This window comes from Candoia aspera, chromosome 15, assembly GCF_035149785.1.
Source record: "Candoia aspera isolate rCanAsp1 chromosome 15, rCanAsp1.hap2, whole genome shotgun sequence".
Lineage (NCBI taxonomy): Eukaryota > Metazoa > Chordata > Lepidosauria > Squamata > Boidae > Candoia > Candoia aspera.
This window is the reverse complement of record NC_086167.1, coordinates 958,531-984,773: the sequence shown is the minus strand read 5'-3', so window position 1 is coordinate 984,773 and position 26,243 is coordinate 958,531. Positions and strand designations below refer to the sequence as shown.

The 26,243-nt window shown below is 52.1% G+C and overlaps 4 protein-coding genes across 8 annotated transcripts in view; 1 reads left to right on the top strand and 3 right to left on the bottom strand.

The window, feature by feature from the left end:
- LOC134505955 (calcineurin-binding protein cabin-1-like) overlaps window positions 1–4,766 on the bottom strand; it is a 60,568-nt gene extending 55,802 nt beyond the window's left edge. For both annotated transcript variants that reach the window (XM_063315902.1, XM_063315903.1), the window contains exons 1-4: window positions 4,710–4,766; window positions 4,337–4,429; window positions 1,796–1,909; window positions 321–455 (exon numbers count right to left, since the gene is read on the bottom strand). In XM_063315902.1, the coding sequence (XP_063171972.1) occupies window positions 321–455; window positions 1,796–1,909; window positions 4,337–4,429; window positions 4,710–4,712 (345 nt within the window). In that variant the 5' untranslated portion in view covers window positions 4,713–4,766. The remainder of the gene's footprint in view (window positions 1–320; window positions 456–1,795; window positions 1,910–4,336; window positions 4,430–4,709) is intronic.
- A 1,130-nt stretch (window positions 4,767–5,896) lies between these two features.
- Window positions 5,897–8,516, top strand: DDT (D-dopachrome tautomerase). 2 transcript variants are annotated; one of them, XM_063315679.1, is made up of 3 exons: window positions 5,918–6,064; window positions 6,151–6,326; window positions 6,394–6,647. In XM_063315679.1, exons 1-3 carry the CDS (start codon window positions 5,957–5,959, stop codon window positions 6,464–6,466), a joined length of 357 nt encoding a protein of 118 aa, XP_063171749.1. In that variant the 5' UTR covers window positions 5,918–5,956; the 3' UTR covers window positions 6,467–6,647. The 2 variants fall into 2 exon arrangements, with proteins under 2 accessions (XP_063171748.1, XP_063171749.1); XM_063315678.1 differs by lacking the exon at window positions 6,151–6,326 and having other exon boundaries at window positions 5,897–6,064; window positions 6,394–8,516.
- A 3,383-nt stretch (window positions 8,517–11,899) lies between these two features.
- On the bottom strand, window positions 11,900–17,437 carry LOC134505966 (glutathione S-transferase theta-1-like). Of its 2 annotated transcripts, none has more exons than XM_063315921.1 (5): window positions 17,336–17,437; window positions 15,362–15,449; window positions 13,581–13,726; window positions 12,491–12,645; window positions 11,900–12,399 (listed from the first exon to the last, which is right to left on the bottom strand). In XM_063315921.1, exons 1-5 carry the CDS (start codon window positions 17,424–17,426, stop codon window positions 12,199–12,201), a joined length of 681 nt encoding a protein of 226 aa, XP_063171991.1. In that variant the 5' UTR covers window positions 17,427–17,437; the 3' UTR covers window positions 11,900–12,198. The 2 variants fall into 2 exon arrangements, with proteins under 2 accessions (XP_063171991.1, XP_063171990.1); XM_063315920.1 differs by having other exon boundaries at window positions 11,903–12,399; window positions 12,491–12,667; window positions 13,581–13,731.
- Window positions 17,438–18,330: 893 nt separating this feature from the next.
- LOC134505965 (glutathione S-transferase theta-1-like) lies at window positions 18,331–25,287 on the bottom strand. Of its 2 annotated transcripts, XM_063315918.1 has the most exons (6): window positions 25,064–25,287; window positions 24,692–24,754; window positions 22,871–22,946; window positions 22,188–22,338; window positions 19,471–19,647; window positions 18,331–18,553 (listed from the first exon to the last, which is right to left on the bottom strand). In XM_063315918.1, the coding sequence occupies exons 1-6, from the start codon at window positions 25,173–25,175 to the stop codon at window positions 18,353–18,355; spliced, it is 780 nt and encodes a 259-aa protein (XP_063171988.1). In that variant the 5' UTR covers window positions 25,176–25,287; the 3' UTR covers window positions 18,331–18,352. The 2 variants fall into 2 exon arrangements, with proteins under 2 accessions (XP_063171988.1, XP_063171989.1); XM_063315919.1 differs by lacking the exon at window positions 24,692–24,754.
- Window positions 25,288–26,243: the final 956 nt, after the last annotated feature.

Sequence of the window (26,243 nt, the reverse complement as noted above, 5' to 3'; positions counted from 1 at the left end):
AGTAATAGAAATAAACAAGGTATGGAACAAAAATTACTTTGATATAAAAAGTCACACAAATAGAAAAGACTTATGTGTTTAAAAGCAATGTTAGTGTAACACCTACACTTGAGACAGACATTGTAGGCAAAAATGAAAAAAAAAAGGGAAGCTATAGCAGGTCGTACACAAAGGAGCAGGACATGGGGCAACGGGTCCTGTACGGCTAAAGACGCAGCAGCAGAATGTGGTGAGACCACCCCACATCTTGTGCTTGAGCATCAGCCCATGTGAAATGGAAACTTCTGCTGGGGGGGAAGGGGGAGGGAGAGAGACCCTACCTCCAGGTAGAATTCCATAGCTGTCTCAATGTCATCTCGCTGTGCAGCCAGCTGGGCCAAGTTTTTGTAAGTCGAATATTTCAGCATCAAGCCGGGATGTTTTAATCCCTCCCTCTCATCCCCAGATGGAACTGCCTGAAAATTGAAAGGACGTGGAGGTAAATGGTTTGTCCGTGATGATGGATGATTTAAAAGATAATAATGCTTCATTCATGGCTACCTGAACCCAAAAGATAAAACTAGCACTGCGGCCAATTGCAGCCATTACTAAAGGCCTTGCATGCCAACAAGGCAGGGAGCCCTTCGCTTGAAAAGCCCTGAAGGGTGCTGAAGTTCTGTGTGCAATAGGAATGCCTCATCCAACCACCCACAGCTCCTGAAGGGTAAGAACCCCCCTTCCTTGTCCAGATGTTGGAGCAAAGACCAGGAAGAGGCCATTATCGCAGCCCAACCCCACTGAATGTTGGAAAGAAATTACATCATGGGGCTCGAGACTGTTTAGCTGCTCAGCGGTCCTGCTATCCTGCTGAGGGGCCAGCTCCTGCTGTGGGTTGCAGAGAAAAAAGAGCAGCCCCAAATTCCCCTAGTGCATCCCTCTGGAACAGACAGCAGCTCAGCATGTTGCTGATTGTGCCGTTCTGGGCACCCCCTCCTGCTCATGTGACCCAGCAGAGACTGTAAGCAACTTTGCCATCCTGCCCCCTGGCGCTTCCCATAAGCATACAGCCCCTTTGGGGAAAAGAATCGGAAGGAATTACAGAAGCCAGGCAGTGCCTGCTTACCTAACTTGTGTTAAAAAAACTGAAGGCAGGTTCAAGATTGGCCTACATGGAAAAATAAACTAAAAGGCAACTTTCCTTGATCTTCCTACATAAAGACCCCTGAAGTGGTTTTAGCAAGATTTGTTCAGAACCAAGCCTTCAATAAAAGTTTATAGAAGTGAAGCATCACAAGCGTCTTACAATAAGCATTCAAAATCAGGGGTGGGGGCTCTCCGGGGCAAAGAGCTGCACTGGCAGTTGAGGAACCCTGCAGAAGTCCTACTAGAACTGGGGAGAAACCTTTCTCATCCATTCACATGCCCTTGCGTGAAAGGGCTGTGCTGGTGGAGGACATCCCCAGGCTATTTAATTCATCCACTTCTTTTGGGCTGGGACTACCAATGGCCTCAGTTAGTTGGGACAACAATGAATTCAGTGGCAGTCCTGATGCACAGATCAGCCCCATCTATCCCTTTATGGATGTCATGGCCAGCTAGCCTCTGAAAAACGTCCATAATGTGGCTCGTCAGCTTCCACTTTCTCACCATTAATGGTCATAAAGAGATTCTCCTCCCCTGAGACTCTGACCCACTCAGTGGCGCCACAGGCTCCTGCGGCCTCCCCCAACCGAGGCCCCCCCGCAGCATCCAAGGGAAGAGAGACCCAGGAGGAGCCCGACGTCAGGCTGAGCAAGAGGGACGTCCTTCCACTGACCTCGCGCAAGAGACGGGTCTCGAGCAGTTCATGGTAAGCCTTGGCGGACTCCTCAAAGAGGTCGTGTTTCTGAAGGTCCAGCGCTCTGTGGTACAAGGCAAAGGCTTCTGCCTCCTGGGAAGCAAGAGACACGTTGGGCTTGGTGAGCACTCACTCCTCGGAAAGAACAGGCTACTGCAACTCTTGGGAGAACTCCAGTCTCAAGCAGATACCAATCTAAGCAGCTCTGCAAGGCGTGTGCGTGCTCAGAACCGCGGCTTCAAATGGTTCATAGTCAGAACGCGCACACTTTTGAGAGTCCTGCTCGACCAGGAAAGAGAATATGGCTGTTTGGAGTGGAACTGCTCCAGGGTCCCATGCTGCTTCCGATAACGTGACTGGGAAGCTGGGCTGCTTCTTGCAACGGCAGTGCGTCTTTTGACTTTTCTTCCACAGACCTCCCCCCATGTTTAGCAAGATAGCAACAGAGCACTTCCCCGCATCACTCTATGCAGATAGCTTACTTTCCATGAACACTGGCTTTTTAAAGTTTTTTTACTTTGAGCGCAGCTGAGAAAGCAAAGAGGTATTTCTTACTGATTGGCTTGCTAAGTTTCTAGTGTTTATCAGAGGGCAGTGCTCTGTATATTCACTTGAGCCCTTTTTTTTTGTGGAATTTCAGAGTGCATTTCAAAATGCAATGCAAATTCTTTGTTCACTGGCTTGCTAAGCTGGGGTGTGTGTGTGCACACTGTTCATGCTCTTTTGCACTACTGATTCAGTCCATGGTGCATGATACAGCAATGCATGTCTGAATTTGTCAGTTTGAGTTGTTTGCTGCAGTTCCGTCCTCTTAATACTTTAGACAAAAAGATGAGCCATTTTGCCAAGCCAGAGGGTGTGCGTAATTTATGATTACTATTTTTTTCTGTGTGCTGCTGAGGATGTATATGCTGCCAGCCATGGAAAAAGAGATTTTGTGTTTAAATACTAGACAGAAAGGAGGGAGACAGCCCATCTTCCTGGCTGCTTTCAGTGTTAAGTTTAGACAACCTATGCAACTTTCCGTAAAATATTTTTAAAGAAATCACATTTGTGTTTTTGGAGGGATTGAAATTTATTGTCTGCTATGCTGGCCTTCCTAGAGGAGGTAATTGATTTAAAAGGAATGTTTGCGAGAATAAGGTTTCTGTGTTCCTTCTGAAAGAAAAAAACGATTCAGCCAGCTCACATCGTTTCAGTCAGCGTATCCGTAGGGCAAAGGAAGAAGGACACGCTTGCATTCAAAGATTCTTCTACAACTGGGCTTGCTAGGTGGGATGAACTGCTAGCCTGTCTATCATCGGGATCCTGGGGTGAACAAGGGAGAACAAGAGGCTAAAATTCCTGCTGGTCAACAGTTACCGGAAACCTTTAGTTGTGCCTATTGCTGCCCAAGAGGGGCAGGCCAGTTCCTGAAAGCAGAGGTTCACATACCCTCACACAAATATGTAGCTTTGGCTCATTTCCCTCAATACATAAATGAGCATGTACAATGTTTTTGACTCATTTGTTTAATGGGGTTCTCTTTACCTAGTTTTAAGAGAACAGATCACATTTTAGGTTATACTTATGCAGAAAGACTGAACATCCAGAAGGGTTCACAAACCTTCAAGCACTACCGTAGGTCATTAATAAAACAAACCAATATTTTATGAATACAATGCCTCATTCGTTTTACGCTTCCAACATAATTAAATCAGTAACAGGCCCTTTAAAACCATCTCTAGGGAGTCCAATGAACATGCTCAGAGAGCTCTGGTGGCCAAGGGGGAGAGCAGATGGCTCTGTCGCCAGGCCAAGGCTGTCAAGGCTAAACTGGCCGGTTTATTTCAGCTGTTCCCCACCCTGCTTGGACCCTGAGACATGGTCTCTATGGATTTTATTACTGATCTTCCACCATGATCATTTTCACAATAGTGCATTTGTTTACCAAAATGGCTCATTTTATTCCTTGCAAGGGCCTCCCATTGGCTTAGAACACACAACTTTCTGGACCATGTTTTTAGGTACAGGAACTTTGTAAAACACATGATATTGGAAGTAAATTGAGAACCATGATCCATGTTTTGGAAGACACTCTTCCAGTTACCCGTACCTAGCCTCTAACATGTAATCAGAGAAGATGAATCAATTTCCAGAGCAATAGTTGAGGTCCATGAAGCAGCTCCTAGCAGAACTCACTTGGGGGCATAAGGAAAATACATCTATTTTATAGGCAGGGATCATTCAAAAATTAACACAACGGAACTTCTGTTTACCAGGCTCACAGGCAAGGCCCCAGCAGAAATTCCCAGGCATTTAAGTAGGATGACCTGCTTGGGCTGTCAGACACACAACACAGCAAGGCTAAAGAATCTTTATTGCATATTAGAAGGAATCCACCAAAACGGATGATGGTCGCTACCCAAATGAAGGTGCAGCTCCATTTTATATCCACTGTTCCGCACTTATCAGCCTAGAAACGGGGTGACGGTTGGTTGCTGGCATCTCTGCTCTCCAAACCGCCGGCCGCGGACTTACCTGCGCCTCCTTGGTCTGCGACTTGTGGCTCTTGAAGGTCCCTTCGGGGTCGTCCTCGACGGCCGAGCTGGCGTTGAGCGCGGCGATCCTGATCTGCGGAGAGAGGCAGCGCCTCAGCCACGGCCCAGCCGGGCCCAGAGGGAAGCCTGTGCGGAGACCCCGCGGGGCGCCCCTTCGGACGGACGGCGCGGACCCGCCCCCCCCGGGAGCCAGGCACGGACGACATCGGGGCGACGGGCGGGGCCGCGACGTCGGCGCGCCCCCCGCCCTTCTCTTCCCCTCCCCTCCCCTCCCCTCCCCTCCCCTCCCCTCCCCTCGCCCGCCCCCGCCGCCGCCGCTCCGCAGCGCGCCCCGCCCGCCGGGAGACGCGCACCATGCTGGCCAAGCCGGGCCTCGCCAGACCCCGCCGCCCCGCCGCGCGCCGGCCGGAAGAAGCCGGGGGAAGCAAGGCGGGCGCCGATTGGGCGCCGACCGGCCAATCGTGCTGCGAGTGGCGCGGCCTGGCGACGGGCGGCCCGCCCCTTCCGGCCTCGGCCGCTCTCGCCGCGCCTCTCGGCTGCCCCGTTCGGCTTTTTGGGCGGCTGCGGAAGCGCGGCTCGCGGCGCTCGGGGGGCGCCTGGGCGGAGTGGCGTACGCACGTGCACGCATGAACGAGGGCGTTCCGGGATGCGGGAGGGCCGCGCGGGAGCCCCGGGACCCCGAGGGCCAGGAGACGCGGGTCCCGGGGGGGAGCCTGCGCGGGCGGGGGCAGCCAGTCCCCCCACCCGGCCGTCTCTCCCGGAGTCAGTTGGAGTTGGGCGACATACAAATTTTATTTTATTTAAAGCAATAAAAGAGCAGATATTTAAAATAGGCAAGTACTTGAAACACTTTATTTTAAAAATCAAGCAGCAGGGCCGCTCTCGGGAATCTCTCAGGCTCCGGGAGGACGGGCTCGGCATCGGACTGGACGCGCGAGCGGGATCGGGGTCCGGGTCCTTCCCCGTCGGACTGGCTTCCGAGCCGACGCCCGAGGCGATCTCCGGCGGCCCTGCTCGCGCTCGCGAGGGAGGTGCCGCGGCCGGGGGCTCAGTATCGGCGGGAGGGCTAAGTCGCGTATGCCCCAAACGGGGACGGAAGCGGGGGATTCGCGGGCAGGCGACAGGGTGGGGAAAATGAGAGAACCGGGGAGGGGAGTTTGGGGGGAGGCCGAGTGGATAAGGCGGTTCCGCCGAATGAGAAGGGCGAGGCTCCTGGAGCCCGGAGCGAGGGAGCAGCGGGGGCGCGGGGAAGGTGCCGCCCGTGGCCGAGGAGGGGGCCTGGAAGCCCGGTTGGAGGAGAGAGGCGGCGGGGGCGCCGATGAGCCGTTCCGAGGGCGGGAGGGAGCGTGTTTCGGAAAAGGAGGGCGGGGAAGGCCGGGCCAGCGAGCAGGAAGGAGGAAGGGGCGGGGGGCGTCGCCCGGGCCGAGAGCACCCTCGGCGTAGGGTCGCGGCGCCCGGGACCGCGGCCGCTCCTCTCGCAGGGGCCGGCCGGGGAAGAGACTGATCTCCGGGCGGGGGGCGGGCAGGAGGAGGAGGAGGAGCAACGGACGGGCGGGCAGCGCGGCCCCGCCTCTCCAGCGCGTGGTGTCGCCCGGACGAGATGCCCTTCGTGGAGCTGGAGACCAACCTGCCGGCGGCGCGCCTGCCCCGAGACCTCCCGGTCCGGCTGGGCGCCGCCGCCGCAGACATCCTGGGCAAGCCGGCGGAGGTGAGCGGGCGGCCAGCGGGGCGGCGAGGGGGGCTGCGCCGGGGTGCCCGCGCCTGCCCGCCTGACCGTTGGCCCCTCGCCCGCAGAGAGTCTGCGCGACGGTGAAGAGCGACCTGGCGCTGGCGGTGGGCGGCTCGGCGGCGCCCGGCGCCCTGCTGGCCGTCTCCGCCGTGGGCGCGGTGGGCTCCGCCGAGCAGAACCGGGCGCACAGCGCGCGCTTCTCCGAGTTCCTGGGCCGCGAGCTGGGGCTGGGCGCCGACAGGTGAGCGGGGTCCGCGGCGGGAGGGCGGGCGGGCGGCTCCAGCGGCTGAGGTCTCCCTCTCCCCCAGGATCCTCATCCGCTTCTACCCGCTGGAGCTGTGGCAGGTCGGCAAGATGGGGACGGTGATGACCTTCCTGTGAGACGGGCGGATCCGGCCGCGGCCTCGCCCCGACGCTCGTCTCCCTGGACGGAGGAAGGCGTCGCGCCCCGGACTTCCCCCTCGGGCTCTGGCCTGGCATCGGAGCCCCGCGGGGCGCACCCGGCGCGCACCTTCCCTGCCAATAAAACGCCCGCGGCCCATCTCGGCCTCCGCGTCTTCCTTCGGAGGGCGGGGGTGTGCGTGGCCCGGGCCGGCTGGGCAGACGCGGCGGCTTTTCGGCTCAAGGAATTATTGGGAGGGTTGCAGAAATTCTGGCTGCGACCAGGGCTTCCCGAAGAGCAGCGGTGCCACCCTCTTTCCACTTTCCCGAAGAGCAGCTGTGCCACGTGCCACACTCTTTTGACGGTGGCCGTTCTTGTGAAACACAGTTGACTTGCTGTGGCTCTATTTTCATGCCTTCCAGGGTTGGAAAGAAATGACCTGGGGTGGGGAGGTGTACAGCCACCTGTCTTCTGTCTGCAAATCTAAACAGAGCCAGAATTTCTCCAGGGAATCCCTCCAGCAGTTGCCAACTCCACCATTCCCAGCTGGAGCGTGTGCAGCCCAGCTGTGATTCCAAGTGTGCCAGTGCACACAAGCACAATACATGCCATGTGTTACATTGTCATATAGAGTAAAATCCAGACACAGAAACAAGGCTACTGCAGGGAAGGGGGTGGGAGAGAATTTTTGGAGCCCGCTGGTGCAGGTGGCTTTCCCTACCTTCTTTAGACAATTAAACAGGTCTCTCCCTTGCCTGGGACACACTGTGATGACCTGCATGACCATATTTTCATTTTCAAGAGCCTTCCAGATGGACTATTGTTGTGCCATTTTTAAAAGGAACATCCTTGTTTCAACTAGTTCAGCCACAATTCATCAGCGTGACATCATCAGTTGTGAGTTTCTGTCCCAGCCAGTCCTGGGAAAGGACCTTGGGGTCATCCAGAAACATCACGTTCCCTCGGACAAGGGGAGCTTTTGATGGGAGGTGGGTAGGATGGCTTTCAAAGCCCTCTGTCCTTGAGGTGCAGGTAAAGGGAGGGAGAGAAGCAGCTAGGGAACCACAGGCGAGTCAGGGTGGGACTGAGACCTGAGAAGATTGTGGAAAGGTTGACGTGACCAGTGTGTAAAAACACTGCAGGGATTCCTAGAGATTAGCATGGACTTGTCAGCTTTGTCTCGTGGGGGGACAGGCCTGTTATGCCCCCCTGGTCCCATAGTACTGCTCTTGTTTCATCCCCAGCCCCAGAGAGCCTTAAGATGTTGTTGGCTGTATCCTTATAACGGTGATATTTCCCCCACTATTCGGACACCCAGGACAGCCACAAGGTTTGTCATTTGCTGCCTGCTAACATGGAGGCCAGGTTGGTTGACCTGTTACAGGTATGGTTATGAGTGTGTGTGTGGGGAGGCATGGCGCCTTTTCTGTTTGCTGGCTGGCCAGCCTCCTGCACAGTCCTTTCCCCCCAGCCTTTGCCCTTTCCACTAGCCCTGAGTTTCTGAGTCCCCTTCCCTTCTGAGTCTTCCCCCCTGCTCCCTTCAGACAACAGCTTCTCTCCAGGTTTCCAACAAGCAAGAGAAAAGTGGAGCTCCACTCTTTGATCTGGGGAAAAAAGGGAGGTGTGTGTGTGTGTGTGTGAATCCTCTTTAACAAATCAATTTTATTTATTATGGATTTTAGCCATCAAAAATCCCCTTTAATAATATCTTGAAGTCTATAGTTAGCAGTTCCCTGTCATGACCTCGTTGCAAGGCACAAAGAGCCTCACAACGTACATCATGATCATCAAGGAATAGAGGAAGAAGATAATTAAAACAGGGATTAAAACAAGCACCCAAAGCACCCACACCCATGGACCCACATACAGCTGAAAAGAAGGACATCGGATGAGCAGAGATAAGCTGCACCTGGTGCCCTGGAGGACACACCGGAATCGAGAGGACAAGAGAAGACACCGGGAAAATGCCCATGCAGCAATCAAGGATCCCATCAAGAGGGATTGGGACAATAGAGGGTGGAGGAGCCCGGGGCCATACAAGAGGGTATAAAATGGGCACCTCCACACCACACACCCCGTTCCCGTTTTTCGTTCTGTCAGCCACCATTCCAATAAACCAGAAATCCTTAATACCCATTAAGTGAGTCTGAGTCTTATTGCGAAGTGAGACTGACCCTGACATTCCCCTTTCCTCTCTGTAAAGAGGGCTGAACTTGCATTTGTTGCTTATTTGCTACTTTCAATACCAAGACAACAGCTATGATTGGTCACGTGCACCATTAAGTTGGTGTCAACTCGTAGCAACCCCGAGTGAGAACTCTGGGCTGATTTGTTCAATGATCCATCAGTTTGTTTTCTTGGCTGTCCACAATACCCTCAGGCATCTTCTCCAACACCAAAGTTCAAAAGCACCAACACTCTTCCTATTCTGCTTCTTCAAAGTCCAACTTTCGCTCCCATGGAGAATCACAAGGAAAACCATTACTTGTAACATTCTGGTCTTTGTGAGTATAGACACATCATAGCACCTGAATATCTTTTCCTTACTTATTTTACTTGAGGGACTGCCTGTCTCCCATAGCATCTGCCTGGCCAATTTGATCCTGCTGGGTTGGCGCATTCCAGGTTCCTTCAATTAAATGTCGTCTCTTAGGACCCCGGAAGCGGGCCTTCTCTGTAGCAGCCCCTGTCCTCTGGAACGATGTTTCCCCCAAGGTCCAGATGGCCCCCATTCTGCCGTTGTTTGCAAGAGCCATGAAGGCCTGGCTCTTCAACCAGGTCATCAGCGAGGGAGAGCGCAACCCCTCACTTCATCACACATGCCATCTTTTTTCTTTATGTTTTATTGTAATCTCTATATTTCATTGTTGTGAGCCAGAGTTGTTGAGAGTTGGGCGGCACATGTTTAAATAACAAAAATTTTCCAGGGCCTTCATGGCATTTTGGGCTATCAGGCCAGTGTCATCAGCATAGCGCAGGTAACTGATATTTCTTCCTCCAATTTTAAAACCATGCTCATCTTTTTCCAATCCAGCTTCCCTTGATATATATTCAGCATACAGGTTGAATACATAAGGGGAGAGTTTGCAGCCTTGTCGCCCTCCTTTGCCAACCTGGAGCCAGTCTGTTTCGCCAAGTTCTGTCCGCACTGTGGCTTCCTGACCTGTCCATGCGTTTCTCATGAGGACAATGAGATCTTCTGCGATTCCCATTTTCCTGAGCGCTTCCTACAGCTTGACCTGACTGACACAATCGAAGGCCTTTCTATAATCAGAGTCATTGTCGAGATGGGTGGTGGAGAAATCTTTTTGGTATTCTTTGGCTTTCTCAATTATCCAGTGTGCATCGGCAATAATGTCTCATGTTCCTTGGCCTTTTCTAAACCCAGCTTGAACATCTGTCATCCCTTTTTCCATGCCGGGCTCTAATCTGTGTTGGATGATCCTAAGCATTATTTTGCTAGCATGTGAAATTAAGGATTCTGTAAAATAGTTTGCACACTTGGTTAAAAGATCAATTAAGCGACATACAATTTAAACACCACCACCACCACCTAAGTGTCTCCATCTTTCTCCATTGCAAGAATTGGCTTTTCCATGTCACCAGTTTCTGATTTTCTAGTTACTGATCCACCAGAGGACGTTTCTTATCCCATGACTGCTAAGTTTGTTCAAGAACCTTTGGTAAAGGACTTTGGAAATCAAGTAAACAATGTCTCCCAGATCACCTGACCCTCTAAAAGCAACGCTAAAAGTTTAGTGAGTTAGATCCTCTCACTGCATAAGCCAGTGATCTTCTTAGCTTGATCTTTGAGATAATTTTCCCCTTTTCCATCAGTCCTACTTGGATTCCTGCTTAATAATCAGTGAAGTGCCTTCCTGTGCCTCTGTCGTAGAGGTAGTCTAAGGGCAAGCACATCCTTTTGCCTGAGAACCAGTGACTTCATATTAGATGGTTAAGAACTCTGAGCAGAGCACTGTGCAGGCCTGGTGGTGGGCTTATTTCTAAATTAAAAATAAACCAAAGAACTGTAACCTGTTGGCTCTGTTTGACTCCCCTGTCCAGACTCCCTTCGTGATAAAATTGCTTCAGCTCTCCACCTTCCACAGTGCAAAACTGATGTACAGATTCAAGGGGAATCCTAGTGTAGAGCATGTTAGAGCCCTGGGACAAAGTTGTGGGAAAACCCTCTATGCTGTTCTCATCAGCTTCACCACACCTCCCATGGCCTTTGGAGGTCTGCACTGCTTCTTAAAAACTGCAGCTTCACCTGTAAACCTGTGCCCTACCGCAGCTGAGCCAGAGGGCACTGAATTGTTTGAGTGAATCCACTGCCCACCTGGAGGGCGGGGTGGGGGGGGGATGGAAAGTGGGACAAGCTGTGATGAAGCCGGGCAGGGATTTTTCAAGGTTTTCTAAGGTTGTAGAGGAGGGTTGGGGTTGCATTTTTAATTTTCATTTGTTTCCTGCCTTGGAGTGGCTAGCAACCATGCTACCATTTTTCAGAAATTGCTAAAATTTGCCCTGAATCAAGGTTAGACCAAACTCTAGGCATTTTGTGGTGTGGGGGCACAGATTGTCCCCTCCTGCCCTAAAGGTTTGGGTGCATAATTCGGGATGCTTTGAAGCCAGTCGGATTGCCTTCCGCCAGCACCCACACATTTCCTCAAGGACCTCGCCTGGACTGAGTGGCCATTGCTGCATTAATTGCTGTTTGGATCCCTGTGACACAATGGGAAATGTCAGTTTGTCGAAGCCACTCAATAGAGATCTGGGACTGGCCGGTCTGATGACACGGAGGAGTGGCTTATTCCCAGGTCCGGCACCCAGCCTGGAAAGCTCCACCTGGCCTCAGGGACCCGGGCACTCACCTGTGGCCCCTCCAGGGAGGTGATGGGGGCATCTGGCTGGCAGGATGCTCTTCCGGAGAGAGTCTTCCTGGAACTGGGTTGGCTGCTGACGCCCCCAGGCATTTAAAAACCATTTGGTGTACTAGCTCCTCTGTGATCACACTGTGGTCTTATGTGGTTTAATATTACTGACAATTCTTTTACCTTATTCATCATTGGATTTTGTTTTTTATTACGTTTTTAAGATATAAGCTGCCTAAAGAATTGGACAATTGAGAATTAATAAGCTGCAATCATAATATCAATCCATAGTTTGCAAAATTACTTGATTTCTTCTGAACCCAGGGATTGGGACCTTTTTTTTAGAATTTTTTTATTCCCTTTATTTTTTTTAATAAATAACTCAAGGTGGTGAACATCTCTAATACTCTTTCCTCCTCCTCTTTTCCCCTCAACAATCACCCTGTGAGGTGGGTTGGGCTGAGAGAGAGGGGGACTGGCCCAAAGTCACGCAGTGGCTTTCATGCCCAAGGCGGGCTAGAACTCACCGTCTCCTGGTTTCTAGGCCAGCACCTTCACCATTAGACCAAACTGGCTCTGTACAAAACCTTGTTCAACATCGAGGGTTGCAAGGGAAGGGTGGGGGCCTGGTCGCCTGGAAGGCCTCCGATGAAGGTGGCAATGTGTTTACCGCCAAGCAGACGTAACTATTTCCAGTGTCCCCCATTCTCTGCCTGAGCTGCTCCGGGCAGTAAGGAAAGTGGCTAGCGGCACTGTATCATTAGAAGCCAAGCCTGAAGCCCAGTGGTAGGACGCCAGGAGAGAGTGGATGGGAGTGCGCAGGAGCCCCATTTCTTTCTTTCATTTATTTATTTATTTATTTATTTGAGCATCTTCAGGAGCATGGGCTTCATCTGTGCTTTCAGAGAGGGGTCAATAACGATGTCCCTCAGTTCTTGGGGATTCAGGATCCGGCTGTGGGCGTCCATGAAGAGCTCCTTCCCCAATGTGATCTCCACCCGTTTGCACCACTCTTGGAGCTTAATCCGACCCTCGAAGATGTTGCAGCCGGCTCCCACGGACTAGAAAGAGGCACAGCAGGTTGGCAGCAGTGCGGCTTCGGGGGACCCCGAACCTCCCCCTGAGAGGGCTGCTGGGGCGGGGGGGCCTTACCTGCATGAGCTCCACGACGGCCACCAGGTCGGCCAGGGAGATCTCTGAGCCAACGATGAAGGGCTTGTCCTGCAGGAACTTGTCCTCCAGCTTCTGTACGGCAGCGTTCAGTTCCTCCACCGCATCATGGACCTTCTCTGGGGACACTTGCTGGCCTAGGAAGAGCGGGATCACCACCTGCCCCACGAAAAAGGCGCCAGCGCAATTAATGCGCAGGCAAGGGGAGGGAAAAGGAGCGGGGCCTGGCGTTGCCCCAGACAGGAGCCGAGGGAGGCCGTGGGGGCCCCTGGATGGGCCGGGAGCACTTGGCCTGAGGCGGCGCTGGCCAGGTGGGCTGTTTGGGTGCCCTGCTTGTGCCCCCTGTGTGGTCTGAGGACAGCACCAGGGGACCCAGACTGTTGCCGGGGTGCAGCGAGGGATTGGCCCCTGCTGCTCCAGTCCTTGTACAGGCCTGTCTGCAACGGCCCCAAATGATCTGAGAGCCAAGGGTGACAGAAGGGAGAGGAAGTGAGTCACTCTGGGCACTGGCTGCTTGTTCCGCTGAAGCCAGCACTAGCCTGTCACCCCCCCACCTGAAAAAAGGTTTGCCCAGCCCTGGTGCAGAGGTGGCCCGGATGGTGCTCCAGCAGAGGAGTGGCGTTTGGTGGCATAACCCTGGGCCTCTGTTGAGGGCACACAGCTCGCTCTGTTCCCGTGCCATTGAAAGGCCAGGCCTAAGGTAACAACCGTTTCCTCTTAAGGAAGCACGTCCCTGCCATGGGCTTTATTACTTGAGTCTGGTCCTGGCTCAAGTCGCCAGCTGTTCCCGTAGCCCCAGTTTGAACCGGCTGGGCACCTGCGGCTCTCCAGGGCTCAGTGGCACATTCCTTCTCCGCTGCTGCCCTGTGGCACCCTGGCCTCTGCTCTGGGTGGAACCCCCAGCCCTGGTTTCTGCCTCTCACTCCCCTCCAGGGATCCTGTGGGGAAAGTGGCATCCCTGTGCTGCTCTCCCCACAGCGTTCCCTTCTCCTCTGGGGATGCTGGTGGGGGGCCTGTGCAATGGCAAGCTGGGGTGCTTTGCCCCGCTAATGAGCGGGGAGCCGGACCTCACCTTGAGCCAGAGGATTTTGGAGGCACTCGCCCGAATGGTGCCATTCTGCCAGGCAAGGTATTCGTCCACCCGGGCTCGTTTCTTCATGTCGGGAGGGTACCAGTAACCTGGCGTGTTGTATTTCCGTGTCAGGTAGAGAAGAATGGCTGTGCTAACGGGCAAAAGACAAAACATCAGGACAGGAAAAAGTCCTGCCAGCTTTTGAGATGGAAGATGATTTAGAGGTCATCTAGCCCACCCTGCCACTCCACGCAGGCAAAGGAGAACGTGCCACTTCGGGGTGAGCCTGTCCTGTGGGCTTACAGCTCCTCCCATCAGGACGTCCCTCCCACTATCTAACCGGCTTCTCCTTCCCTGACTTTCAGCTATCGCATTCTTCTCCTGTCTTCTGGGGGGCCAAGAGCAAGGCCGGCCCCTCCTCTCTCCTCAGCCCTCCAGATTTCTGCCGGCTGCTACCCCTCTGTTGCCTTCTCTGTAGGCGAAATGGAGCTGGGTGCTGAATCGTCCTCACCAGGCTTGCTTTCTGGACCTGGCGCTTGCCAACTGGAGACAAGCTGATCTGACCCAGCAAGGCCAATGCCTATCCTGTAGTCTTGCCATTGACCTCGTGGTAGCGTTTGACTTTGTGCGGTGGCAGGACATTGACGGCTCATACTTAATTTAGGGTTGGCAAGGATGCTTGGGTGCCGAGGCAGGGCTCCCCCGCGCCACGCTTGGCCCTTTCATTTTGCCTGTCCTGATGCAGAACTGGCTATTTCTTTGCATTAGATTCCAGCCCGTTCTTTTCAGCCCAAATCTGTCTGGAGTTTTGGAATCTCTTCTTCCTAAAGGATTAGCCCCCCTCCCAGCTTCGGGTCATCTACAAACCCAGGCACTGTCCCTCAGTGCCCTCCGCTCGATTCTGCCCTCCAAGTGGCAGAGAGCCATTCGGGAGCCCTTCCTAGGCGCTTGCTGTCATTCAGCCGTCTCGGCCCTGTTTTATCATTCTGTTGGGGTGGGGGAGCTCTCTTTGGGGAAGCTGGACTGTGAAGAGGGCAGTGCGTTTCACCTTCTGTTGGTCAAGTGAGCGTTTCCAGACATGCTGTTCATACTCGTATCCAAGCCTTGCTAAGACAAAGCAAAATGCGGTTGGCTTAGTACCGCAACGTTTCTGCCTTTGCTGCTATCCTGGCAACCCAGAATTGTAGCTTCTCTGGGTGGAAAAGGCCAGGCTTTTTGCCACAACAACTGACCAGGCTACACAAGAGCTGTTGCTGTGTTTCCCATCCCCACGTATCTGAGCAGCCCGGCCCCTGGGAATTAGCAAAAAGCCCCTTTGCGCACCGTGCTCTGCTGGGAAAGAAGGAAACTGGGTTTCCATCCCGTTTGCGTCTCTGTCTCCCTTTCTGCCAACTAGAACCGGTTAGTGTCCCAGCCGGGAGCCAGGCCCTTGGCTGCGGGTCCAGGAGGAAAGCCTGCCCGCATCCGAGGGGAACTCCTTACAGTCCTGACTCCCAAGCTGCAGCTGCAGGTGTCACTGTCACACACCCAGCCACACCCTCCAAGCCTGCAACTGGAAGGGACTTTCTACCCCAACTGCTAGGCCCATTTGCAGCAGCTTTTCCACCGAGCCGATAATGTTCATTTATTTGCCTGGGGATTTGAAGACAACCAATGTGAATGCAGCACCCAGGCCAGCTTTCCAAGGAGGGAGGCTCTTTCTTGCTCCTAAGGCAAGAGCATTATTCTAACACCTGGGATGGAGGTGGGCCTCCCCACTTCATCTTACCAGAGGATCTTACCTCTCTTCTAGAACGAAATCTCCATCCTTCAGAACTGGCACTTTTCTTAGGATGTTCACTTTGTTAAATTCCTCACTGAATTGTTGCCCTAAAATTGATTAATCAAGTCAGCAAAAAAAAGAAAGAAACACCACCCAAAGCAAAACAGGAGCTTTACATCCACCCCCCATTCTTAGCTGAGTGTAGCCTCCAAAACATTAACAGCTCCAACGACCCAGAGCTGCTCAGGGCCCACCATGGATGCCAGGAGGAGGGTGTAGCAGGGGCTCCGGGGGCAGGAGGGGTGGAGGGCCAAAGCCTCTGGGCTCTCCAGAGGGGCTGGTGGGGTTGTGTGGGTGGAAGCTGTGCCAGCCCACAGCAGCGGCCCTTGCTCTGAGGCCAGATGTTTGCACCCAGAGGATTCAGTGAAAAGCATCAGTGTAAGAAGTCCTCCAAAGGATGCAAGGACCCATCAGAGAGGCCTCTGAGAAGCTTGCACTTCGCTTGTCTGCTGCATCTGGTCCCTCAAAAAGAGCTGCCTCTGGATGGGGTGGCTCCATTTTGCTACCCAGAGGGGGACAGGATTTTGCCTCCTGTAGCATTTTAAAAGTACAAATCCTATTTCCTGCGCAACTTGGAAGATGCCTGCAGACATCCTTCACGCCCTGCAGGCCACCTCTGAAACTTCCTTGAGGTGGTAAGTCTCGGGGAATTGAGGCAGGGAGCTGTGAAGTCTTGGGAAGGCTGGGGGAAAGACATGGGAGTTACAGTTGAAATCCCCCCCCCGCCACCTTTCAGCATCTCAATGGCCTTCAGCATGAAAGGGATGTTGTTCTTTTTGGCAAAGATGTAGACCGCCCTGCAAGGCTGGGAAAGCAGGTCCAGATAGAGCTCCAGCACCATGGTGAGGATCAGGCTGCCAGGCGGGCAGCACCAACGGAAACGCTTCTCCTGCACCTGATTGGCCAATGGAATAAGAGGCCTGGTGGCCAATCAGCCAGGCCCTTGCCCTGGCCACAGGGTAGACACTTGGTCAGCAGCCCTTGGCAGGCTGAAGCCCTTGGCAGGCCATGGCTGTGGCTAAAGCCCTGAGCTGGGCTCACTCTGGCAGGGCGGGTGAGGAATATTGGGTGCTGGCATCCTTCCTTGTCCGAGGCAGGCAGTGGCAGTGGGTGTGGGGTGGAGCCCAGGGGGTGGGCCCTCCTGCTGCCAGAGAAGCCGGGCCACATGCACAGTGCAGGAGGGGTATGGTTCCTCTCCAGCCATCAGTTTAAGTGAAGTTTTTAGTCAACAGCACACTTAACTTGGTTGCTCTGCTGATACTGTTTCTCTGGGTTCACATGATACACTAAACCAGAAAGTTTCAACTAAGGTTGAAAGCAACCCAGCTTGGCATGCTGTGAAAATGAACTGATTTAACTAATCTGGCTAAACGTATTCCTCTGTGCTGTGTGGACACAGCTGTTTGGTCAGATGGAAGTTCTGCAGAACTCCAATGTTTGCCTGTTGGGCCAACCTGGGGGACAGTTTAACCACTGGGGCCACTCTGTGGGGTCAGTTTGGCTGCCCACCGAGACAGGAGCATGTGGAAGGAGGCAGCAACCATTTCACCGGATCGGACAGCTGAGTAAAAAGTACCTGCCTTTTGCCTCCAAATATCTTGAAGCATCCCACCTCTGCACATAAATTCAGGTCAGGCGGAAGGACATGCTGTGTTGCTCTTTGTCTGCGTGGTTGCCGGTCTGCTTGCTCTTGAATGGATTTTGCCTTGCTCTTACAGCAAAGATATCAATGCATGACGTGAAGAGGGGGTTTCATTATCAGCCGGGCTTGTTGATGCTAAACAGAGCTGGGAGGGAGGGACTGGCTCAAGGCCACCCAGCTGGCTTCCGTGCGTAAGCAGGGCCAGAGCCTGGATTTCCTAGTCCAGCATCCTACCCATGACGCCATGCTGCCTCCCCAAGTAGAAACATGCAATGGGAATTACTTGTTTACTTTTCTCCAAGGGTGACTCCATAGGCCAAGAAGCTGCTACCAAGCTGGTGTTGGCAAAGATGGTGGCAAAACTGTGCATGGTCTCTGCCATGGTGTGACCTTTCTTGAGGAGAGAGTAGCCAGGCCCAGGCATGGGAAGAATGCAGAGGGGCAGGAGGGCTCCAGGGAAACCACCCTCCCAGGACCCATCCTCCTCTGCACTGAGGAATGAAAGGAGGAGAGAGGAAGTGGGGCCGGGGCTGGAGATTGGTAGTGGCTCCCTGGGAAGCCTCGGAAGGAGACTGTGACCCCTCTCCGTTTCTGTCTTGGGTGTGGCAAAAGCTCCCTAGTCCCTGAGATGCTTGGCTCCAGCCAGCCTGCTTCCTCGTCTGGGGCAGAGGAAAGGACAGTTTCCTGAGAAAATGACCCGCTTCCCTTCCTCCCGTTCCTCGACGGTATATTTTCCTGGACCCCGCCAAAAGGGCCTCTTCTCACTGACAGGAGAGGGTCTTGTGATGGCATGGTTCCTCCTGGCAGGGCGGAGAGCCCATGCCAGCTGATCAGGAAGCTTCTAGTTTGTGTCCTCACTCAACCATGGAACTCAGTAGATGACTGTGGGTGAGCTGCTGGTTCAGAGTCCAACTTATCTGGCGGGGCTTTTGCAAGGACAGCCTCCTCCCCATATGCTCCTGCAGGTGTGAGAAAGACCCTGAGAGATGGGACAAAGAGACGCTGCCAAGGGAATGGTTAGATAAGAGAGGGCATTGCCCACAGCTGCATAATGGGGGGAGAAAGGGAGGGTTCCTTGTGAGCCTCTAACTCCTCAGGTTGTAAAGGAGACGGTGGGAGATTTGCACTTTCAGACTTGCAAGATTCTGTTAATGTAGCCTTTATTGTAAGTAGAAGTAGCTCATCTGGTTGTGTTTCCTGTCTGGTCCACCTGGTAAGGCTGACACTATAATCCTAAATGAAAAGTTAACGAATCCAGAGATGGAAACATAATTAGCCATGACATCTTCTCTTTTGAAATTCTTTTACTCATTTTAGCATCTTTAACAAAACGGGGGCCAGCTGCTCCTTCAGCTGTGGGTCAATCTGGATGGTGCTCAGTTTTCTAATATTCAGGATCAATTCATGAGCTTGTAGGAAGAGTTCCTTTCCAATAACGTCTTCCATCCTGTTGCGCCACTCTGCCAGTTTGGGCCTGTCCTTAAAAATGTCACATCCTACACCTACAGGCTGCAGAAAAATGGAATGAGACATGGAGGTTGGCAAACAGCAGCATCAAATCAGCTGGAGGAAGATCAGGGCCCCAACCTCACAGAGCCATATCTCTTGGCTATCTGGCCTGTGCCACTGAAACGGCCGTGTCTCTAATCTCCCCAGCATGCCTGTGCGGCTCCCTTCTTGTCACCAGGACTAACACCAGGGCTAATTCCAGAACACAAACATCTCCGGGTGTTGCTCTAATCCAGATCTCCTTTCCTGAATGCTGTTCCTGGATGTTGAAACAGGAAGGGGAACCTACCCTGAGGGCAGATGGTGATGCCACCTCCATAAGGCGATGAGCATAACAGGCAGAAGAAATAACCTTGAGGAACAGGAGGAAGAGCCGCTACCAACACAATGTCAGATAAAAGAAATCTGAGTCTGGAGTAGAACTAAAATCAGAGTAAGTGTCTCAGACGAGACCCTCCCTAGTTCTCATGAAGATGGAGGGAGGGAGGGAGGGAGGGAGGGGGGAAGTGCATTCAGGCTTGCAAAATTCTGTTACTGTAACCTCATAGTAAAAGTATTCTTAGCCGGTATGACTTTGGTTTCCTAGTTGGGTCTACCCTGAACGGCTGACAATGAGCTAGAAGGCAGAATCTATCCATTTGGGAAAAGCCAATTTATGCCTTTGAGAGTAAGGGCCTAGGAGCTATGTGTATACTCAGAGCAACCGTTCCTCAGCCCGAAGCTCACTGTCTCAACCACTGCCCCTGCCCTGCCCCCGCAGCCCTCTGGGCCTTTCCATTGGTCTGGTTTGTTAGTGAACTTCCTTTATCAGCCAAGCTTAAGCCAATGCCCAGCCCCGTCTGCCATCCTCCAAGGAACATTGCCCTAAAGGTGAACCAGGCGCAGGTGAGAAAGAGGCCCGCAGTCTCAAGGATTACCTGCATGAGTTCGGCAATGGCCACCAGGTCTGCAAGAGAGACATCGCTTCCCACCAGGAAAGGTTTGTCCTGGAGAAACAGCTCCTCAAACTGGTTCAAAGAAGCTGCCAGCCCATCCAGGACCTCCTGCAGTTTCTCTGGAGAGAGCGGCTGGCCCGTGAGCAGAGGGATGAGCACCTGTGCAACAGGGAGGTAGACCTCGTCTGTACGCGAAGAGCAGCCCAGGCACCCCAGAGGTCATGCCTGGGGAGGTGAAGGGTTGTCCTTCGGTGAGGTGCATAAAGGGCAGGGAGGGGGGGAATCCAAGCATCCTCACGCTTGCTCAGTTTACAAACAAAACACACTTTAATTTCACCTGGGTGGGGCGGAGGTCTAAGCCAGTAGTGACTGGCAGAAAAGGAACAGGCTGCAGAAACAGCAAATGCCACGTCAGAGACATTTGGAAATGAATCCAAACATCCAAAATAAAACTACCACGTTGCAAAGCCTTTCTGTTATTCTACGGAGTGTCCTCACGTGGAAGATGCTTCGGTTCATGGCGAGTAACAAGCAGAGCCGTAACACTAGGCGCACAGTGCAACAGCAACACATTGGAAAGGATTGTTGTGAACTTGGGAAAGTGCAGGTGTGGGCAACCAAAATAATCAAGGGCCTGGGATAAGAGGTAAAAAATTGGGACACGAGATACGCATTGAGTAGTGTGCAGGGTTTTTTGAAACAACACTCTTTCTTTCTTCCCTTCTTTAAAGAGCCTTGTTTCCTTTCTTTTTTTTCCCCAAACAGTTCTGCTTCCTTTCCTGAGAAGGCTAAACTTTTCATCTGGCTGGGGCAAAGGGAAAACCTTGTCCTTTTCCTGGCACAACCACGCCTGGGGGTCAGCACCTGCGAGCCCCCTGAAGGAAGACGGCCTTCGAGTCCCGCAAGGAGCCTGCCTCATTTTCTGTGCCAGAAACGCACTGGTCGCTATTGGCTCTGGCAAGTAAATATGGCTCGCTCCTTTTGTGGCTGTGGTTCAATTACACCTGTCAGTCCAAGAACTGTGCCTGAATTACCTTTGGACTTTGTGCTATTTCAAGGAAGAGAAAGAAGAGAGAAACTCTGTTCATTCTTCCTCATGAGTAAATAAATCGCCTTTGCATGCAGCTGTACATCTAGTGCTTTAAATGTTCTTTTCCTTAACAGTAGCAAAAGTAACTAATCAAACTGAATAAGGGGAGAATCAGGATGGATGAAAGGAGGTCATTTTTCAATTAGTGTGTGAACTATGGAACTTGTTCTGCCAAGACGTGGTGGAAACCAGACTGGGCAGCGTGTGAAAGAGTGCAGAGGAGGTCCTTACCGCTCTGATACGGCTGCATCAGGGGCCATTTTCACAGCTACCTGGAGGCCTCTTCCCTGAGCAGCAAAATTCACCAACCTCTGGAGCTCCTGTGGGGACAGCTCTGCAAACCTCTCACTTGAGCCTCGGGATAGCTGCTCCCCATGACAGCCCTCTTGCCTCATCCCTTGGACAAGAGGGGCTCTGGCACAACGGCACCAGCCACCATTCCTTGTCAAGCGAGCAGAGGTAAACTGCAGAGCCTCGCTCATAGCACCTGGCTGAACTGCCATGTCATTGCCAAGGAGACTAATTCAGAAATAAATTGTGACCTGCTCGTAGAGTCCTCGTGGCCTTGGTGGGACTAGAGCACCAAACTATAGAAGTCTTTGGAAGGCCATCCAGTCCTCTGCTTGTTGGACATTCCTGTGGTGGTTGAGCTGTCTCAGTGAGGAGAAAGCAGGGGCCACAAAGATGAAGCACACTGGAAGCCGCATGCAGTGAGTGTCCCAAACTGCTGTGTTCCCCTGAAGATGGATGGATGAATTATCAACCTTGGCCTCCTCTGTTTTCAACGTAGTGGGTTCCTAGGAAGGATCTACTGAGGTCCCTTCTTTGGGTGAGAAACTGCTGTGGATGCAGGGGCTGACATATGACCATAAGCCATATGGCAGCGTATAGAAGTATAGATATGGGAGAAGTGGGGAATGTTGGAAAAGTCACCTATTTAACTACCTAGAGCATTGTGAGCTTCCACTGTTGCCATCTTAATCTTGTTTTGTTTTGTTTTGTTTCTGTTTTACAAAAAAAGGCTGTTTGCATTGCCACACTTGTGCAGGGATTTAGATGCAAGAAATAGTTCACTGCTTTGAACCCAAATACGTGTGTAGCAAATAATCTCAGAATGAGATAAAATATAAATCTTTCCTAGGAATACTAACTTCCTAAGATTATTTATTTTTCTTTTAAAAATCAACCTTTCCTTTGTGGTAGTCCTTACTCTGCATCAAACTGTTATGATGGGACTTCCTTTTTTTTTTTCCTTTCCTGCAATAGCATTGCATCACTCTGTGGAGTCAAAGGATGCCTCCACTGCCTTTACAGAAAGATGGGAGGGAATTCCTGTCCCCATCCATCCAGCAAAGGTTTTGAAAGCACCCCTGCCCTTAGGTCCCTGAGTTGACAATGCAAAGTAGCTGCAGTCTTTCAAAAGAACGATTGTAAAAGCAGTCTGGAGAAAAAGTGAAGGACTGGGCAAAAATTATATCATGAAGACAGATTGGAGGTTTCAGCTGATGGGGATAATCTCAAATCTCCTAGTATCTTCATGCATGACTGGATCAAGCTGAGGCTTCCCAAATCTCTACAGATCCAACTGAATACCCCTCAGATCCCTCACCTTAATCCACATTGTCTTGGGAGCATTGGATCGAATGCTAGCCTGGTGCCATGACAGGTATTCATCCACCTTTGCTCGTTTCTGTATGTCAGATGGGTACCAGTGATCTGGGGTGTTATACTTGCGACTCAGATACAGAAGGATGGCCGTGCTGACCATGGAATTACGGGAGCCAAAGAAATCAAGCAGGAGCACAAAGGGAAGATAAATGTTAGTTTCTGCAAAGGAGGAGCTGGTGAGCAAACACAACTGAGCAGTTGGCTTAATCAAAGCCCTTCAAAATGGGGATTGTTAAGGGTGAACCAACTGAGACAACCAAAACTATTCTGGGCTTTCAGTTGCCCATCTGGTCTACTAAGGTTCTACAGAACATTTCCAGATGCCTCATGTAAAATAAGGGAGCGCGGAGAGGTACTTCTGGTACAGCTCCATTTCCGAGGGACTCCCTCCCTCCCCGGTTTCCAGTCAAACTCAGGACTGAGTCACTTGTTGCCTGGTGTCATCTGGGATAAACCAGAAGAGAGGCTCCCAGAATGAACATCTTTAGCTGTCATGCCATTATGTCCCCTGACCCCAAACCCACAGTTGCTTCCAGCTCCTTAGTGCCCTGCTCTGCCTCCTCTGACCATTTCCTACAAACATGACTTCAGACAAAGAGAAATTGGGGGGAAAACTCTCCTTACCCTTCTGCCAAGATGAAAGTCTCATCCTTCAAGATAGGAACTTTCTTCACCCTCATGCTCACCTTGTGCTGTGATCCTTGAAGTCAAGCCAGCATAGCTCACAATTAGGTCTGAGAGAGGGCTACAAGCAGAGAAACCAACCATCTTCTTTCCTTGCTAGATCTGTCTGGCATTGAGAGCTGGCATCTGGTGGCCAATCCCTCCTTCCACCCAAGTCTTCTCTGAATTATAGCTAGAAAGATGCTTGCTCGTAAGTTGCACATTAAGAGTCTCTTGCCCCTTTGAGTTTATAGCCAAATTCTAGCATGGCTGGCTGGGGAATTCTGGGAGCTGAAGTCCACACATCTTAAAGCTGTCAGGGTTTAGAGACACTGGTCTAGATAGCTATAAATTCTGCTAGATAATCTCAGAATTAAAGTTTCTTCTGGCAAGACTGATATGGATCAGAAATGGATCTGGTGCAACCTTTTCTCTACCCAAGTAAGCAGATGAACAGACATCACAATGGTAGCTGTGAACTCGCAACATCTAAGTCACAAATGTGGATACAGTGTTGCATTTCAGGCTGTGGGGTTCATAGCTACCCACAGAACAAGGCTTTTCATGGCCCACTGAGAGCAGAACATGGAGCGGGGAGGTTTGTTCTGGGGATGGCAGCATGGGGGAAAATACCAGAAAGAAGGCCGCATAAGAGGAAATTCCATGTGAATTAGTTGAGGCATTGGCACCCAAGTGGAGAAATAGGGCTGAGAAGAGGATCAGTCTGGGGCTGATCAAACCTGTTCAAAATTATATGGTGGACAGGTATTTCGGAGCCATCATGTGCGGGTGTGGTAGGGGTGTCCTGCCTCAATTCTTCTGGAACCCAAGCCTGGCTTTGAGTGGGCACTTAAGTAAGATGGGAATGCGGAAATCACCGAAGGGTTTACTTCAGAAAATGAATAATGAGTATTGTAAACCTGCATTTATTTCTGTTGTCTCTAATCTCTAAAGAAATAGCAGGTAGCAAGAGAAGCCTGATAAATATCCTTTTTATAACCTTCTGTTCGACCAGGGATCCAGGGTGCCCTGGACAAGGATTAGTCACCTTAACCCTGTGCTGCATAGGACACCCAAAGGGGTTTGGAGCAGCCTCAGAGGCAAAGTGCAAGAACCAGGAGTGTTATCTTATCTTACGGAGAACCACATCCAATTCTGGCACGCAGGAAACCTCTTTCTGCAACCCAAGCAACCCCTTGGACTCTTTCAAGCTGTATTTACACAGCAAATAGGAAACCAGCTCCTGTTGCAGGAGAGATTTCCAGTGAAGTTGGGCGCAGGCATTTATTTACACCCCCCTCTCTTTTGTTTTAAAGTCTACCCTCCTTTTGTCAGTGGCCCAGTTGGGACATGCCTTCTGCACCTGAAGCCCTGAAGGGAGAGAGCTGGGGAGGAAAACAGGCTTACTCCAGCAGCTGCTGGTGGGAAGGTGCCATACGGTTCCTTGCTGTTAAGGCAAGTTTGCAGGTGAAGATTCCTGCCAATGCAGTATTACACCTCGTGGGCAGGTGCTCGGGGTTACTGTGAAACTGAGCAGTCACTGTGCTCCCCCTGAAAAAGTGGGAGCTTAGCAGGAGCCAAGAGATGTCCTAGTTCATAATTCCACCTGGTGTCCAACTGAAATTCATTCCACCCTCTCTGGAAAAAAATAATCTGAAAGTGCCAAGTTACAGGCCAATGAAACAGGACAGCCCTCCCCTCAAGACACATGCAGACCATGCCTCAGTTTCTCATTCTAGAAGTGGAAATAGGCACATCACCTAAAGCATGAGCTCTGCTCACCTGATGGGGGTGTTGCCCCCCCTTCGGCATTTGCTCCAGGTACCTTGGTCCCCAGGATAGAATCTGGCAAGAGGAAGGCATAGCATAACCAAAGGCTACCAATGCAAGAGAGCTCCAAAAAAGACCCCTCCCTCTTCTTTGGTCTCCGCAGCTCAGGCTGCTCTGGTGTCACCATTTGGGAAAGCCAACCACCAGGTACGACATGCCAGTCCTCCTGTTTCTGATGGGCCCCAGGTAATCTGCCCACAGACAAGGCAAAGACCACCCAACTGTTGCCCAAAGAGAGCCAAGTGGTCACCCTGGAGGAGGCCCTCCAGTCTCCATCTCTCTGGCAGAGAAAGGACACTCCCCACATCTGTGCTCCCGCCCTACCTCTGAACAGCTCCACATTTTTTAGCTCAAAGGGAATGTTGTTCTTCTTGGCAAAGATGTAAACAGCCCGGCAGGGTTGGGATAGAAGGTCCAGGTAGAGCTCCAGCACCATCCTTATATCAACTGGATGGAGTGGCTGATCACTAGGAAGCGGAGCAAGTTCTCAGCACGGCCTACTTCAATTAAAGGCACTCCTGGAAGGGAAAACAGGGCAAAGAGCTAGAAACTGGGAGCCAGCCCAGGCAAGGTTCCACCCACAGGGGCAGGACAGAACTTCTGTTTCCTTTTTGAAAAAGCAAAGCAAAGACCAAACATTTTTTGCAGGGTGGCGGGGAGAACCTTCACTAACAGGGCCAATGAGAAGCAAGTATGGGGGAAGCAAGCCCAGAACGACCCACTGAGCCAGCTCAGCAGGCAGGTTAAGAACCGGGAGGTCATCTCTAGTGAATGTTATGACAGACATTTTGTGGTTGTCTCAAACATTGTCACGAGCAGTGTGGTTCAGAGGTGCCAGCCTTTGCTGAGGGCCACGTTTGCCTGGAAGGAGATCACTGGAGACCCTGCAGGCCCTTGCAGGCCGATGGGGGCCCACAGCATTAGCAACCCAGCAGAGACATGCACTAAGGGAGCCCTCAGTGGTGCTGGGCTTACTGTGAAAAGGGCAGCAGGCCTCTCACAGCTTTGTCTGGAGGGAACCGCAGTTGAGGATGGGAAGACTCACTGAAGGTCACAGAGCTTCTTTCACATCTTTGGCTTCCTGGCTGGCTGAGAGTTCTGAATACTTAGTCAGGAGGCTGAGGGGCCCTGCTGTGAGCCAGCCATCCTGTAGCCTGAGCTGTTTGGGATTTCCAAGGTGCACCCAAACATCTTTTCCCCGATCTGATGCAGATCCTTGCAAATCTCTCAGGGAGCTCGAGGACGCCATCTCCTCTGCAGGCGTGATTCAGAAAAGTAGGAGCAGTGGGCAGTACTAGTTGTGACTCTGGTTATGGACTCTACTATTTGGACCTTGTGAATTTGGATGCCTTCCTCACCTTGAATTCACCCCACAGGCTGGAACTCAAAGGGGATGCTGTTTTTCCTTGCAGAGATTAGATAGTAGGTGGCCCGGGGAGCAAAGCTCCAACTCTGTCTCCACAGCAACAAGAGAGGAAGAGGAGAGGGCTTGAAGCGGGGTGGG

What these genes read in the sequence shown, in the direction of transcription:
- DDT (XM_063315678.1), top strand. Translation starts at nt 5,957, where the DNA reads ATGCCCTTCGTGGAGCTGGAGACCAACCTGCCGGCGGCGCGCCTGCCC. An exon ending in TCCTGGGCAAGCCGGCGGAG is followed by an intron (nt 6,065 to 6,393) that starts GTGAGCGGGCGG and finishes CCTCTCCCCCAG; the next exon opens with GATCCTCATCCGCTTCTACC.
- LOC134505966 (XM_063315920.1), bottom strand. Translation starts at nt 17,426, where the DNA reads ATGGCAGAGACCATGCACAGTTTTGCCACCATCTTTGCCAACACCAGC. An exon ending in GGAGTCACCCTTGGAGAAAA is followed by an intron (nt 15,450 to 17,335) that starts GTAAACAAGTAA and finishes AATCAATTTTAG; the next exon opens with GGCAACAATTCAGTGAGGAA. An exon ending in GATTTCGTTCTAGAAGAGAG is followed by an intron (nt 13,732 to 15,361) that starts GTAAGATCCTCT and finishes TTTGCCCGTTAG; the next exon opens with CACAGCCATTCTTCTCTACC.
- LOC134505965 (XM_063315918.1), bottom strand. Translation starts at nt 25,175, where the DNA reads ATGGTGCTGGAGCTCTACCTGGACCTTCTATCCCAACCCTGCCGGGCT. An exon ending in AAATGTGGAGCTGTTCAGAG is followed by an intron (nt 24,755 to 25,063) that starts GTAGGGCGGGAG and finishes TCCTCTTGCCAG; the next exon opens with ATTCTATCCTGGGGACCAAG. An exon ending in GGGGGCAACACCCCCATCAG is followed by an intron (nt 22,947 to 24,691) that starts GTGAGCAGAGCT and finishes CTTGACTTCAAG; the next exon opens with GATCACAGCACAAGGTGAGC.